The 13,447-nt window shown below is 39.5% G+C and overlaps 1 protein-coding gene across 4 annotated transcripts in view; it reads right to left on the bottom strand.

Moving 5' to 3' along the window:
* The window catches only part of CPNE4 (copine 4), a 229,919-nt gene that overhangs the window by 98,789 nt on the left and 117,683 nt on the right, over window positions 1–13,447 (bottom strand). For all 4 annotated transcript variants that reach the window (XM_032106747.1, XM_032106732.1, XM_032106741.1 and 1 more), the window contains one exon: window positions 12,166–12,345. In XM_032106747.1, the coding sequence (XP_031962638.1) occupies window positions 12,166–12,345 (180 nt within the window). The remainder of the gene's footprint in view (window positions 1–12,165; window positions 12,346–13,447) is intronic.

Below are 13,447 nucleotides of genomic sequence, written 5' to 3'. Positions count from 1 at the left end.
AAACATGTTTGGCCCATCAATTTGCTGAACTGAACAGAAAAGCAAAAGCTGCGCCTCAGATTATCCTCAGCTACAGTTGCAATACAAGCAGCAAGACAGAAGCAAGTTCTAAACAGGTTTTAAATGTGAGATAGGAGAACCACCATATGACAGGACAGCACATCTGGAATCACCGTGACCAGCTTCTTGTTCCTATTGCAGTTATAGCTGACAGGGGTGTGTCTAATCAGTTCTTAAAGACATCCAGAGGCAGAGGGAAACACACTTTCCTCTGGAAATTTATTACTGTATTCATTATCCTTACGTAAATGTATTTTCCTAACAGCTAATCCAATTCTCTGCAGTTTAAGTCCATTACTTCTATCTAATGCACCATGAATAGGTAAAACAATCTTTTTTCCTTTTTTTGGGCAATCTTTGTATCTGAAGACTATTACCAACTCCCCACAGTCTTCTTTAATACCTGACCTGAGTTTGTCCTATCTTTCCTTCTTGACCAAATTTCCTAGCCCTCAAACCATTCTCTCTGCTCTTTGATGAGCCTTCATGGACTGGCTCATAAACACTCCAAGAATAATGCTCAAAATTGGGCATAATAGCCCTGGTCCTTCCCATGAGAAGCAAGAAGAGCTTTTCATTGCAAGGCTGATACACTCCAGAATAACATTTACCTTATTTTAAGACCATGATACTGTTAACTAATGTTCATAATAGGACCATTTCAGATTGCCAGCTGCATTTTTGCAGCTGGCTATTACTTAAATGAATAATTTGACACTCCTTTTTGGACTGCCTTCCATAATGCCATCTGTTGCCAACATCTCACTCAATTTTCCAAACTAACTTTTGGATTTCAACTCTAGTGTTGGCCAGTGGCAACAACAGACAGAACTACAAGTAAGATGACAGTATTGCTAGGATTTAGAAGTTCTTTTTCTTCCCTAGAATCTTGGAAATACTGTTTGCTGTGACCTTTTAAATCATCCCTACATCTATTTTCTTGCCATCTAAACAGGTTCAAGTACAAATCATTACACTTCTGTGAACTGTGAGATGCAATTTAAAAAATCGTGTTTGAGATTCTCAGATAGGAGGCAATACAGAAATATGACAGATTATTCTTAATACATAATTAAATTATGAGTTCTGTACCAGCCAGATAATGAATTATGGCAGCTGAGGAGCAGGGTCCATTTATCTCCATGGGCTCTCCCTCCTTCCCCAAGATGCACAGGCAACTTTGTAAAATACATTAAATTTTTCCAATGAAAGCTGTGGGTGTTGTCTACTAGAAACCTGTCCAGACATCTTACATATAGATAGCCATGGTATGAGAAAGAACTTGGGTGGGAACCCATCCTTCAGTAGCCTCCTTTAGAGACAGCAGGACTTCTCCCCCTGAGCTACCCAAACTTTTCCAGCTCCCTTTGCTGCCTTCCAAAGGGTCACAGCTTTCATGAGGCGTTGCACAGCTTGGGAGCTCCTGTGCAGGTGGCAGATAGACGGCTCGCAGTTCCAGAGGGGATAATTTACTCTGACGTTCTCATTGGCAGACTGCATTAGTAACACTCGCTCTCTAAGCCAGAAGCATCGTTCTGGCCCAGTGAGCTCTCTGCACATGTGAATATGGGTATTTGCGTGCAAGTGTTTACCACCTGTTAATTAAGTGGCCACTAAGAACAATCCTCCATCTGGCAACAATGTGCCAACATCACTGCCTCAAACTGCAATTGTAATTGCAATAACTGTAAAGAAGTCTATTTTCCATAGCAGTAAATTGACTTTTTTGTTCTGCACTGTACAAAATAGTTCTCACTGGTTAAAAGAACGACTTCTATGGAAGCTGCCATCAATTACCTATCACATTTCTGTTAACATCTCAATGCAAATCTTCTTCTGAACATTATTATACAAAGCATTTGCTGACCTGATTGTCAAACAGCAAATCCTAAACAATGATAACTTGAGCGACTAGCAAGCATTAGTCTTAGTTCAGAGTTACAGAGACAGCTGAGCTAGCAAAATGTCTTAGAAGAAAGTAATTGACCATAGGTCTTTCATTTGTCAGGAGTCTTCATCTTGACCCTGACTTCAAAACCTTGCAATTTAAAACTTCTGCTTCAGAGAAAAAAGTTTCATCCAAAACTGATGGGAAGAAGTGCAGAAAGTAAATGTCTCTCTTCTTTCTAAAACACAAATAGTAGAACTGAGTTCAGCCCTAGTAAACCTCAATTACATTTCCAGAACATGCATTTTCATGAACATTTTATTAGAAAAATGACCTACCAGTGAACAAATGGATGTAGAAAATGGTCCTTGTTGAGGCTGGAATAATTTTCTTCTTTGTAGATGGTACAGGCTGTGTTTTGGATTTAGTATGAGAATAATGTTGATAACACACTGACGTTTTGGTTGTTGCTAAGTAGTGCTTTACTCTGTATCAAGGACCTTTCAGTTTCCCATGCTTTGCCAGAGAGGAGGTGCACAAAAAACCAGGAGGGAAGATAGCCAGGATGGCTGACGTGAACGAGCCAAAGGATATTTCATACTGTACACTGCCATGTTCAGTATATAAACTGGGGAGAGTTGGCTGAGAGCTGCTGATTGCTGCTAAGGGATGGGCTGGGCATCAGTCATCAGGTGGTAACTGATTGTACTATGTATCACTTCCTTCTCTTGGGTTTTACTTTCCTCTCTCCCTCTCCTTTTCATTACAGGTATTGTTATAATAAATAAAATTTTATTTCAATTATTAAACTGTTCTTACCTCAACCCATGAAGTTTGTCTTTTCTTTCTGATTCTCCTCCCCACTGTGGCAGGGATGGGGCAAGGCGGGTGTAAACAAGCAACTGCATGGTGCTTAGTTGCCAGCTGGGGTTAAACAACAACAATGCTTTTTAGTGCTCAGTGTGCCTCTCATACAAAGACCAGACCTCAGAGATTTAAGAGGTGAGACTAAGAGAAGTGAAGTCAAGTTCATTTTCAGCTACATACAAACTACTACCCAGTTCTGGCCTAAGAGCACCACATGTCCAATAAAACATCATACTGGATGTGTTTGCACAAGGTGGAAATAAGAACAGAATGTAAAAGCCACTGCTCCATTTCTGAGAGGAAGGATATGGATATGAAGTTACTCTTGTTTATCAAATATCCAACCATCTCAACAGAACATCATCTCAACTAGATTTCTGGTCTGCAGTGATAAGGGATGTCAGCCCTGTGGTAAGATGGAAGTGAGAAATTCCCTTTGAGATGATCTTAATTTTCCTTATTACATACAAGCTCTTACAGGTTAACGACAGATGCTCAATATTACTGTAGAGAAATCTGGATTCACATCTCCATTTGATCCTATTTCCAATTTAAAATACCTAAAAGAGGCTTTTCACTTTTTTTTTTCCATTATTTTGAAAGTATGAACAGATGCCAGACTCTAGATAAAAGCACCAAGGCGCTGACACCAGCTGTGTACCGAGCATTGCTCAGCAGTCACTGAGAGACAAGGAATCTGATGAAGGTTTGCTCTCTCCTATGCCTGAGTCGTGACTAATCAGCATTGTGTAAGATGAGATGTGAAATATAATGACTTGTTTTACCTGGCCTGTTTAAGAAACTTCTAAAATATCTTTCTCTAGGTGGTCCTTTCTTAACCAAATATAGGGATAACTTTCAAAAATACCATACAGAATTCCCAACACTCATAAATTGAGTGGAAAACAAGATTTCAATATGGCTTTTTAACCAGGTTATTTCAACAGCATTGATTCAGCTTGCAAGGTACCACCCTGAGCCAGAGGTCAAGTGTTGCAAATTCTTTATTTGGATTGTCTTCTTCTACACACTGGACTTTCTTACAGGAACCCCAAATTTAGTTATTTACACAGTCAGATTAAGCACGAATTTCCCTCAATCACAATAGTACACAACTTGAAGAAGTCTTTGTATCTCTTCCTTGCTAGCTGGGATAGCCAGAGAACTAACTTTTATTTCCTAGCACCTCTGTGTTAATTCTCGTCCCAGATGTGTTATTCCTGTTATATGGACTTTCATAGTTGCTCAGCTTTCTTCTAGCCAACCTAACTCTTTTCAGGACTGCAAAGAGCACCTAGGCACAGTTTAGTAGCATTTTTCCCTTGATCCAAATGCCTTTTACACAGACTGAATCTTCATGATCAAATACATTAAAGTGCAGAGCCCTTGGTGGTAAACATACCTGGATCCTGGAGAAGCAATCTCCCCCCAAACAGCAGTGGTACATATAGAAACAGAGTGTTTTTCTAACAGCATCCCCTAGAACCGTGTTGATATATCAAGGAAAGAAAAGTAGCGATCGTACTCTTTCAAAAAAACATGTCTCAAATCTTTCACCAACCCTTATGTCATTGTTTAACCCCAGCCAGCTGCTAAGCCCCACACAGTCACTGCTTTACTCCACCCCAGCGAGATGGGGGAGAGAATGAGAGAAGTGATAAAAACTCATCGGTTGAGACAGTAACAATTTAATAGGTAAAGCAACTGGTATCTTGCCAAGTTTGGGTGGGGATTTTAACATATATAATTAAAATGACTTGACTATATTCACAAAATCCTTTTAATCCTTGATGCACAGCAAGGGAAGGATTCTGTGGTAGATAAAACTTGGGACATAACCATATCAAAAGTATTTGCCAGTTATGCTACATGTCTCTTAAGCTCCTCCCTTCTAGCATAAAAGTACAACCTTTAAAGCACTTTTCTTCACTGTTACAAAGCCTCCCAAATGAAGGACAGCAATACTTTCATGATATTGCTGTAAGTGGAATGATGCAACCAGAGTGACTAGACAAATGATTGGAGATTTAACATTTGTAAAATGTATTCTGAAGCTTGTAAATTAAAATATTAGTGCACTCTTACTATAATCCACTCAAGTCAGATACTGTTAAGCCTCTAAACACCCACAAACATAATGTCAGACGTTAATGGCATTTCACCTGTACAGGTGAATAATGAAAGAAACCACAGGCAGCAGAAGTAACTCTGCCTCACAGTGTAAAAACTCTTTCTCCTACTTCATGCATTGCTCTTTAGCCTGGTTTGTGACAAAGCATGATTTATACAACTCTGATGTGCTTGTGTTTATCTTGCTATCTATCCCCCAGCTGCTTTTGAACCCACCAAATAATTTTTGTGAATGGTGGCACATAGTTGCAGATGCACCAAGCACACTACATTTCAACATGAAGAGAGACCAGACGTTACGTAAATGCTGGTGACCGCACTCCACTCTCATGGACAAAAAGGTTTGGGGAATGCATCACAGATACCGAGAAATCACTTCAAGAGAACGAGTTCAGATGTACAGGTCCCCAGTGAAGAAAGTTTCGTTCTGTCTAACTGCTCACAGAATTCTTGTTCCTTGGTAGAGCCAGTTTTAGTGCTATAATTATCCTCTCTGTACATATGATTCTTTCTGTACCATACTCACCATTCTTCAAGATTTCTTTTGTTTGCTATAGTATTGTTCAGCTCAAAGTCTATTTACAGCTGAATTATACCTCTCCCTTTGTTAAAGACCTGTACCTGAAAATAGTCAATCAAAACAGAACACTGAGAAAAAAAGATACGTCTATCACAAGAGGAATAATGTTATTACAGGAAATATCTTATCAATAGCTTAAAAGGTCTTTGAATTTAATTAGTGTGTAGAGTAGCAGCCCTTTTAGAATTAGTCATAATAATATCTCGTGATAATAGCAAACTAAATTTTAAATTACTTTTCTAAAGACTGCTACAGTAATTCATACTAAAAGATAAAGCATGCAAAAACAAAGCAGTACAAACTGTGCAAGAAATTTCATTAACTATAGCAAGATTCATCTAGAACAGAAGATTTTGCAGCTTCAGAGATCATGCTGCAATGGCAAACCAAGAGCATCCTGCAGATAACTGAGGTGCTGAAAGGGTTAGGCAAAGTTAGGGAGAGTACTGTGTTCATTATTTGCTTCTGCTCTGAGTCAGTGCGGGTAGAAAATGACATTCACATCTAATAAAATACATTATTCATCCCACTAATGAATTGAGTAACTTCATTTGGAGGAGATCAAAGGCCAAGCATTTAAAGGTACCTAGATACCTAAGGAGGCACACAGACATCTAATGAGATTTAGGAATTCAAATACCTTGAAAAAACTGGTCCTGTGTCTTTTGCACCACAGAAGCCATCAACAGTCTGTTAAACAAATATTCTCCTGTGACCTGTTTCAGTTTAATTAATTCAGGTGCAATCATGACTCTTTTAGCCTTTCTCTAATTCAAGAGCAAGGGGATTTGCAATGGCTGAAATTGAACTAATAATCAGTCATCTTTTTCAAGTGCATAATCTGCTAATGACATATATTATTAAAAGCACACGAGAAACAATTATGCTCATTACCAAGAAGGAAGATTTTCAATCCAATTTGTACACAAATGTGTGTATGGGTAATTTTAAGTCTCAGAATAATACTTGAAAATGTTCTTGACAGGAAAAGATTTCCATCTCTGCAGTTCTTTTCTGTTACTAGTTGAGCAAATAACAGAGTAACAATATTTTAACACTTCTGTAAATTAAAAGAAACTAAACAAGGAATGGAATCCCAAATTTGAAAATAGCAAAGTCCAGCCATGGTTAAGTAATGGAAGAAAAGCCACAAAAGCTATTCCCACAAAATATGTCACAGAGAATAACCCAACCCACAGAGCTGGGGTGGTTCACAGCATTTAAGAAATAAAAACTTCACTGGTTCCCACAATTTAATGACGTTGCATGCACAGCTGAGCAGTAATTAAGAACGTCTTGGCAATGTGAGTTTGTTTAGTTCTCATCAGAAAATGGCTATTCATTGAAATAGTTTTCGTGAAAAGAACAGACTAAAATTTCTGGGTGAAACTTCAGAGATAAAAAGTCTTTCTAAGCCACCCACCTGATACTTATTTACTGTGTGGTTAAGAAGTTAACTTTGGGTATTAGAAAGTTTGAGCCCTTACTGTACTAAATGATGCAATTTCAATGTTCTATAAAATTAATGGAATATAAATCTGAATGGTTCCAATAACAGAGCTTTAGAAGCTCATGACATATGAAGGCACTAACATATAAGCAGAATAGGACATGGATTTGGGGTTTTGCTGTCTGTATTGGGTTCATTTCCCCACAGCAGCCCTCACAGGTCTGTGCTGTGCATTGGTAGCTGGAAAGGTGTTGATAACACACCAGGGTTTGGCTACTGCTGAGCAGGGCTGGCACAGCATCAGTACTGTCTCTCAACATTCCCCCCTCATCAGGGGGCTGGGGATGAGAAAGATCCTGGGAGGCCAGCTCACCCAAATTAACAAAAGGGATATTCTACATCATGCACCCCAGTCAAGGTCAAACCACCACACTACCACTGTTGAATACCACGAAAATCAGACTGTTAAATTTCTGACTGTGCTTTTCCATCTAATATTTTTCCCCACTGTTTTTTTTTCACATACATAAACCTATCAAATAAAAATCAGTCTATCTCCTGACATTCAAACAATCACAGATTTTGTGAGCCAAAAAGCAACAGAAATACAAAACCCTCAGTGATTACATGGGGATTCAGTTGGAGGTGATTAGTCTGGGTGAATGGAGTGCCTGAAGACTTTTCCTAGGAACAAGGAAGAGGCAAGAGAAAAACAAAGAGAAAAGAGAAAGGGAAGAATCTACTCTCCATAGTTACAGACAACATCCGTAAAACCATGACCAGGCATAAACTGATTCATAGCATCTAAAGCACCTGTAGGACAGCAAGAGGTCACCTTTACAGAGGGACACCCCAACTAAAATATTACTGGTTGTGATTTCACTGCCTATCACTACAAAGCTGTGCAGGTGCCTCCGCTTGCCAGTGCCTGTGCAAAGAAGAGCAACTGTTTAGAGTGAATCAAAGAGTTAGAAGATTAGTGGGCAGATGCACAGCCTGATGGAGCGTCCCAAGCCATTTCTGCTGAAGCAGAAATCACAATGCCAAACCACTGCTCTACCACAACACTCCCACTCCAACCAATGAGAGCTGTCATCTACAGCAGCAGCTCAAGAAGGCTGATATTACTGCCTTCCTCCCTAAGCAAGACCAGCTAAAACTAAGTCATCTCTGCTCTGGTTATTTTCACTTTGCAAATCCAGGCTTTCTTTTGCCACTTGAAAGCTACTAAAAGTGTTTGCAAATGTTTCCACGTGATACAGGAGTGAGGGCTCATTATGACTCTGCTTACGCAGAGGAAGCCATCACCATTGTGAGGGTGCCAAACACAAGGACAAAACCCAGAGAGGCTGTGATAGCTTCATCCTTGGAGACATTCAAGACTGGACTAGACAAGCCCCTGAGCAATCTGCTCTAATCTGTTTTGAGCAGCAGATTGAACTGGAGACTCCAGGGATACCTCTTCACTTAAATTACTTTATGATTTGAACAGGAAGAGTACACATTCCCAAATGTCTATGCCGCTTCCTTTTGTGGTACTTCAAGTAAGCCCCACTAAGGATTTGTTCCAGACACACCACCTGGAGCAATGCATCCAGTTTTGGGTCTCCAGAAGAGTGCCATGGAGCGGTGGTCAGAGGGCTGGAGCACCTCTCCTCATGGAGACAGGCTGAGAGAGTTGGGGTTCAGCCTGGAGAAGAGAAGGTTCTGGGGCAACCTCAGAGCACCTTCCCATACCTAAAGGGGGCTACAAGAGAGATGGAAAGGGACTTCTTACAAAAGCATGGAGTGACAGGACAAGGGGTGATGACTTTAAACTGAAAGAGAGTGGATTTAGACTAGATATTAGAACTAATTTAACTATGAGGGTGGTGACCCATTGGAACAGGTTGTCCAGAGAAGTTGTGGATGCCCCATTGCTGGAAGTGTTCAACGCCAGGATGGATGAGGCTTGGTCTAGTGGAAGGTGTCCCTGCCCATGGCATGGGAGTTGGAATTAGATGGTCTTTAAGGACCTTTCCAACCAAACCCTGTTGGGATTCTATGAATCTGATTTCACAAATATGCTCCCACTTAAGAATAATTCTTGTGAGGTTACAAGCAAAACACATACAGTTTCCTTGCTTAAATAGCTACCATATGACTGTACAACTTAATTGTTACACCCTGGTATTATTAGATATTAGTTTTATGCATTTAATTAGAAATAAAATGCAAAATGAAATATAATAACATATTTTTAAAAAGTACAGTTTTTAGCTATGCACCTTAACCTACCATTTAACAATGTCACTTTAATTAAACAATTTAACAATTAAACTGTAGAGAATTTGTTAATATTCTGCCAATCTGCACATTACCAGGACACTCAAGAAGCTGGGAAACTGAAAGAGCCTTTCTCAGTAGAAGGAACAGCATTGTAGTACTTAAAAACACATACAAAAATCCCCCCATAACACCTCACACTAAGCCTCCTCCTGTCAAACCCTTCAAGAGATAATCTGCTATTGTTTTGTTTGAAAGGGTGACTTTTAAGTGTGATGGACCAAACAAATCACTTTGAGGAAATGTCTCTATTTAGCATGCTGATATTTAGGTAACTACACTCATCAGGTATCTATCTATAACCATTTGTTCTACTGTGTTTAAATGCTGTGGCACTGGAAATTCCTGTTGACAAATCTGCTCTTCACATCCAGGTATGACTGACTGCATGCCAGGATGCTGCCAACCACAGTACTTACCAGCAGAGGCACAGAATTCACTTGTCCTGGCAAGAGCAGTATAAATAAATCCTGCTGAAAATCCAGTGGGATGTCTCTGAACAGTGTATGGCTCAGGATCTAACAACCTATAAGTCACTGACTTTATCACACTCCTGGAACACAGATTTATTAAAACATTTGGAAGGAGATTAGGGACACCTTCCAAAGGAACCCATTTTTCGTCATTCGCACCAAGACCCCAAATTTCTGACAAACAAATACCTATTGGGTAGGCTACATGTGGGACTGAGATCAGAATAAAGAGAAAAGACACTCCTCTCTGTGAGCTTACTGTATAATTGTGCCATTGTCTTTCCCAGCATTTATTATTCCTACTAATTTTGGTTTGAATACAAGTATTACATGATTTGGGTAAACATGCAGGTTTACCACACATCTAAGTGATGATCTACAAACAGGTACAGGTAGCAGTGAATCTCTTAGAGATCAACTACTACCTAGAAGAGAGCAATAGAAGTTGACACTTTTATGGGGGGTGGGAAGGGCATCAGTTTTTCAGAGTATGCCTAAAAATCTACAACCTTCCTGGATGTCTCAGACAAGACCTACTTGCAATGGGAAAGTGAGTTGGGAAGCAGGCACTCACTCTCACACAAAATTCTCTTTTATTCAGGCATTAAAGTAATGTAGAAAAGCAAACTCATGTCAAAATTATCTCAAGAAAAGCCATGGGTCTATTATCATCATTAAAAAAATGTTGTAATTACAACATACAGCTAAGCAAGACTGTAAAGCTCCATATGTACAGCCTGTGCTGCAGGATTTTCACAAAGGCTTTACTTGGATGACAATTCCAGTGCTACTATTTTTGGGGGGGGATTTAAAATCAGTTTTAAATTGAAAAAAGGTTAAAAACTAGAAAAGGGGGGGAGGGAGCACCACAAAAAAAGTCTAAGTACAGAGTCCTCCAGGCTACATTACTATGAACAGAATTCACACTGTTATTTTTTCTTGGTTACCATTAAAATCACACTGCAACCAACCCAGCTGTGTGCTATTTATAGAGATCAAATCATTATAAAGACATTTATGCTACAGGCAGCAGCAGTGACATTTTTTCCCCCTTCTTTTTCAAGCCAATTAAGTGAGAAGAACATTATAATAACATTTTGCTTTGTTTCCCATTCCCCTTGGTGTTATAGGATAGCTTATTTTCATTAAGACCACAGGAATTCTGTCAAAAGGAACAGACTTTATAGTGCACTGTAAATATCCAAAATACCAGCATCTTTATTTTGAGTTTCCAATTTAGTAAATACATATATTTCATATTATTTCTCTGTCTGAGAGGACTTTTCCTCATCCAGCATGTTTGGCACAATAGCTTTGGTAAGAAAATCAAAGTGATTCAGGTGTGGTGGGGCTGAGGGAGGAGCAACAAAAGGTGAGAAGACAGGAAACAAAAGCATTGCAAAATCTTCCATGACAAGCTATCATGTTCAGAATACAAACTTATGTGGAAGCACTGCAAAGAAGAATCTAAACAAAAGCCTTCCTGCTCTTGGCACACAAGTTACCACAGCATGGAAAGCAAATTTATATTCAGCTCAGTGAAACTTGGCATTGCCATTATGGACAGAGCAGCAATCTGTGTTGTGAAACCGTGCATGACAAAAACTTTGCCAGTCTGAAATAAACTATGATACCTGGGACCCTGTAGGGTGCTACCAGTCAGCAGTATGGGAATGCACTACAGAGTTGGCTCTGATGACCTCTAGATATTGATCTTGTGGGTAGGACTCGTCACCCTTAAGTTTAGTAATCGAAAAAGTTAAGTATCTCCCCTAAGCCAGCTGTCTAGACTCTCTTGACAACTAATGAGGAAAGACGGGTATCTCCTGAAGACAATTTATCCTAATCTATGATAGGTGTCTCAGAATGAATCAATTGTTGGAACTGTCTGTTTCTCTCCACTGAACCAAAGATGGAAATCAGAAGAGTAACTTAGTCTAGACACCTAACTTTTGGATGACTGAGAGTCAGGGAGATGAATCCAACCCTATCTCTCTATTTGCCACATCACCAGGCACTACCTCATGAGAATAAAGTATATTTTTAAGTGTTTCTTGGACTTGGAACTTGCTGTAAATCCCATATAATGTTAGGAACAACAACTTTCTCCTAAATCAGTCTATTTTCCAACACTGGTCTAATGAGCATCAGCTTTCACTGTCCAAGGCCAATCACTGATGCTCCATTTCCTATAAGCACTGGCTGACTTGAAGCTGTACTACAGTAGTAAAACAAACCAGCAGAAGTTGTCAGTTACCCCATTCAAAGCACTGATGAAGAATTTCACCATGAATGACAAATCTCACCCATCAGTCAGTCAACAAAGCAACATATTTCATATATATATACAAAAAAATGAGCAATGAAGGGGGAAAATGGCAGTGACACTTACTTGTCCAAGAGTGCACTCCATGCCACCGAGAAAATCTGCTTCCTTCAGCCCGTTGTGATTGCTGCTAATGTCATGGACTTCAAACCGCAATCGCTGCACCTCTTCAAAATAGAAGTCCACCGTGAACAGCTTGGAGAAGACGGGATTTATACAGGTTCGAATCACTTCTGTCCTGTCAACCTGTCAATTCAAAAAAGAGGTCACATGAGTGGCTTCTCTTTCTGCCATTGACGGACAACCATGAGCTCCTCAAATACACTGTGCTCATTTATCAGGACTGACAGCTGGGACTGTGACCACAGACAGTCCTGTTTGTACTGTCAGCAGCAGCTGCTGTTTCTGTGCTGGGCTGACCAAAAACACAAGATAAGGCCACCTTCCCTTGCCTCTCCCTTCCAGCAAGTCTTTGGCAGAATAACTGAGAAACAAACTATAGAATAAATACAGAATTTACATCTCCAGCAGTACCCATCCATCAGTACAAAACAGCAGCAACTAAACTAAGCATCAAACTAAATGGAAAAGAGAGTAACACCACCAATAATAACTCATTTCAGACAATTTGCATGATTAAGAAGTGGAGAACTGGATCCACAGCAACATCTTTTCTTAAAAGTATATAAATTTTTCCATGCTGCTAAGCTGCATCCCAAGAATCTGATGGGTTGTACTGTTTATTCCTACCTCTGAGTCTTAAAACTTCTAAAGAAACGTCATTAAATCTATATTGTTATTTCTTTTTTAAAAAAGTGTTCATAGAGTACTTTCTAGTTCTCTTAAAATATAGTACTTGGGTTTCCTACTTTTGAAATAGGCCTTTGCTATTTTTCATTATGATGCATCATTGGTGACAACGTAAGCAATGAAGCAATTTCCTTTTTTCCACTCTCTTTGCCCTGGCACAGAAAAAAACTTAATAATTCTGTAAGATTAAAGGAACTGATCCTGAAATGAAGTAGGACTTGGGCACATCAGTCACTAGATAGGAGGTGGCTGGTGTGCCATGGAACAGACAAATTAAATTGCTCAGAGGAAGAGTGATGAGATCCTTTGTCTGATTCCTGATCAGGAACATCTGTTGTGCAAAAAATGACAGCCGCTTGCTTCACTTTTCAGAGCTTATAATGCATTAGCCTTGCTAGTAGTTATCGGCAAGGACGCAAAGAGTCAAGTAAATCAAAAGCAGGAGAAAAAATGAACAGTTCCTGGTAGAACATTTATTTTACTGCTCATCAAAGGTGTCGGATTGACAGCTCTGACAGTTGAAATCCTTTAGCAAGTC

The sequence above is a fragment of the Corvus moneduloides genome, chromosome 1 (genome assembly GCF_009650955.1).
Source record: "Corvus moneduloides isolate bCorMon1 chromosome 1, bCorMon1.pri, whole genome shotgun sequence".
Lineage (NCBI taxonomy): Eukaryota > Metazoa > Chordata > Aves > Passeriformes > Corvidae > Corvus > Corvus moneduloides.
The sequence above is the reverse complement of the archived record's forward strand: the minus strand, read 5'-3'. Positions and strand labels throughout refer to the sequence as shown.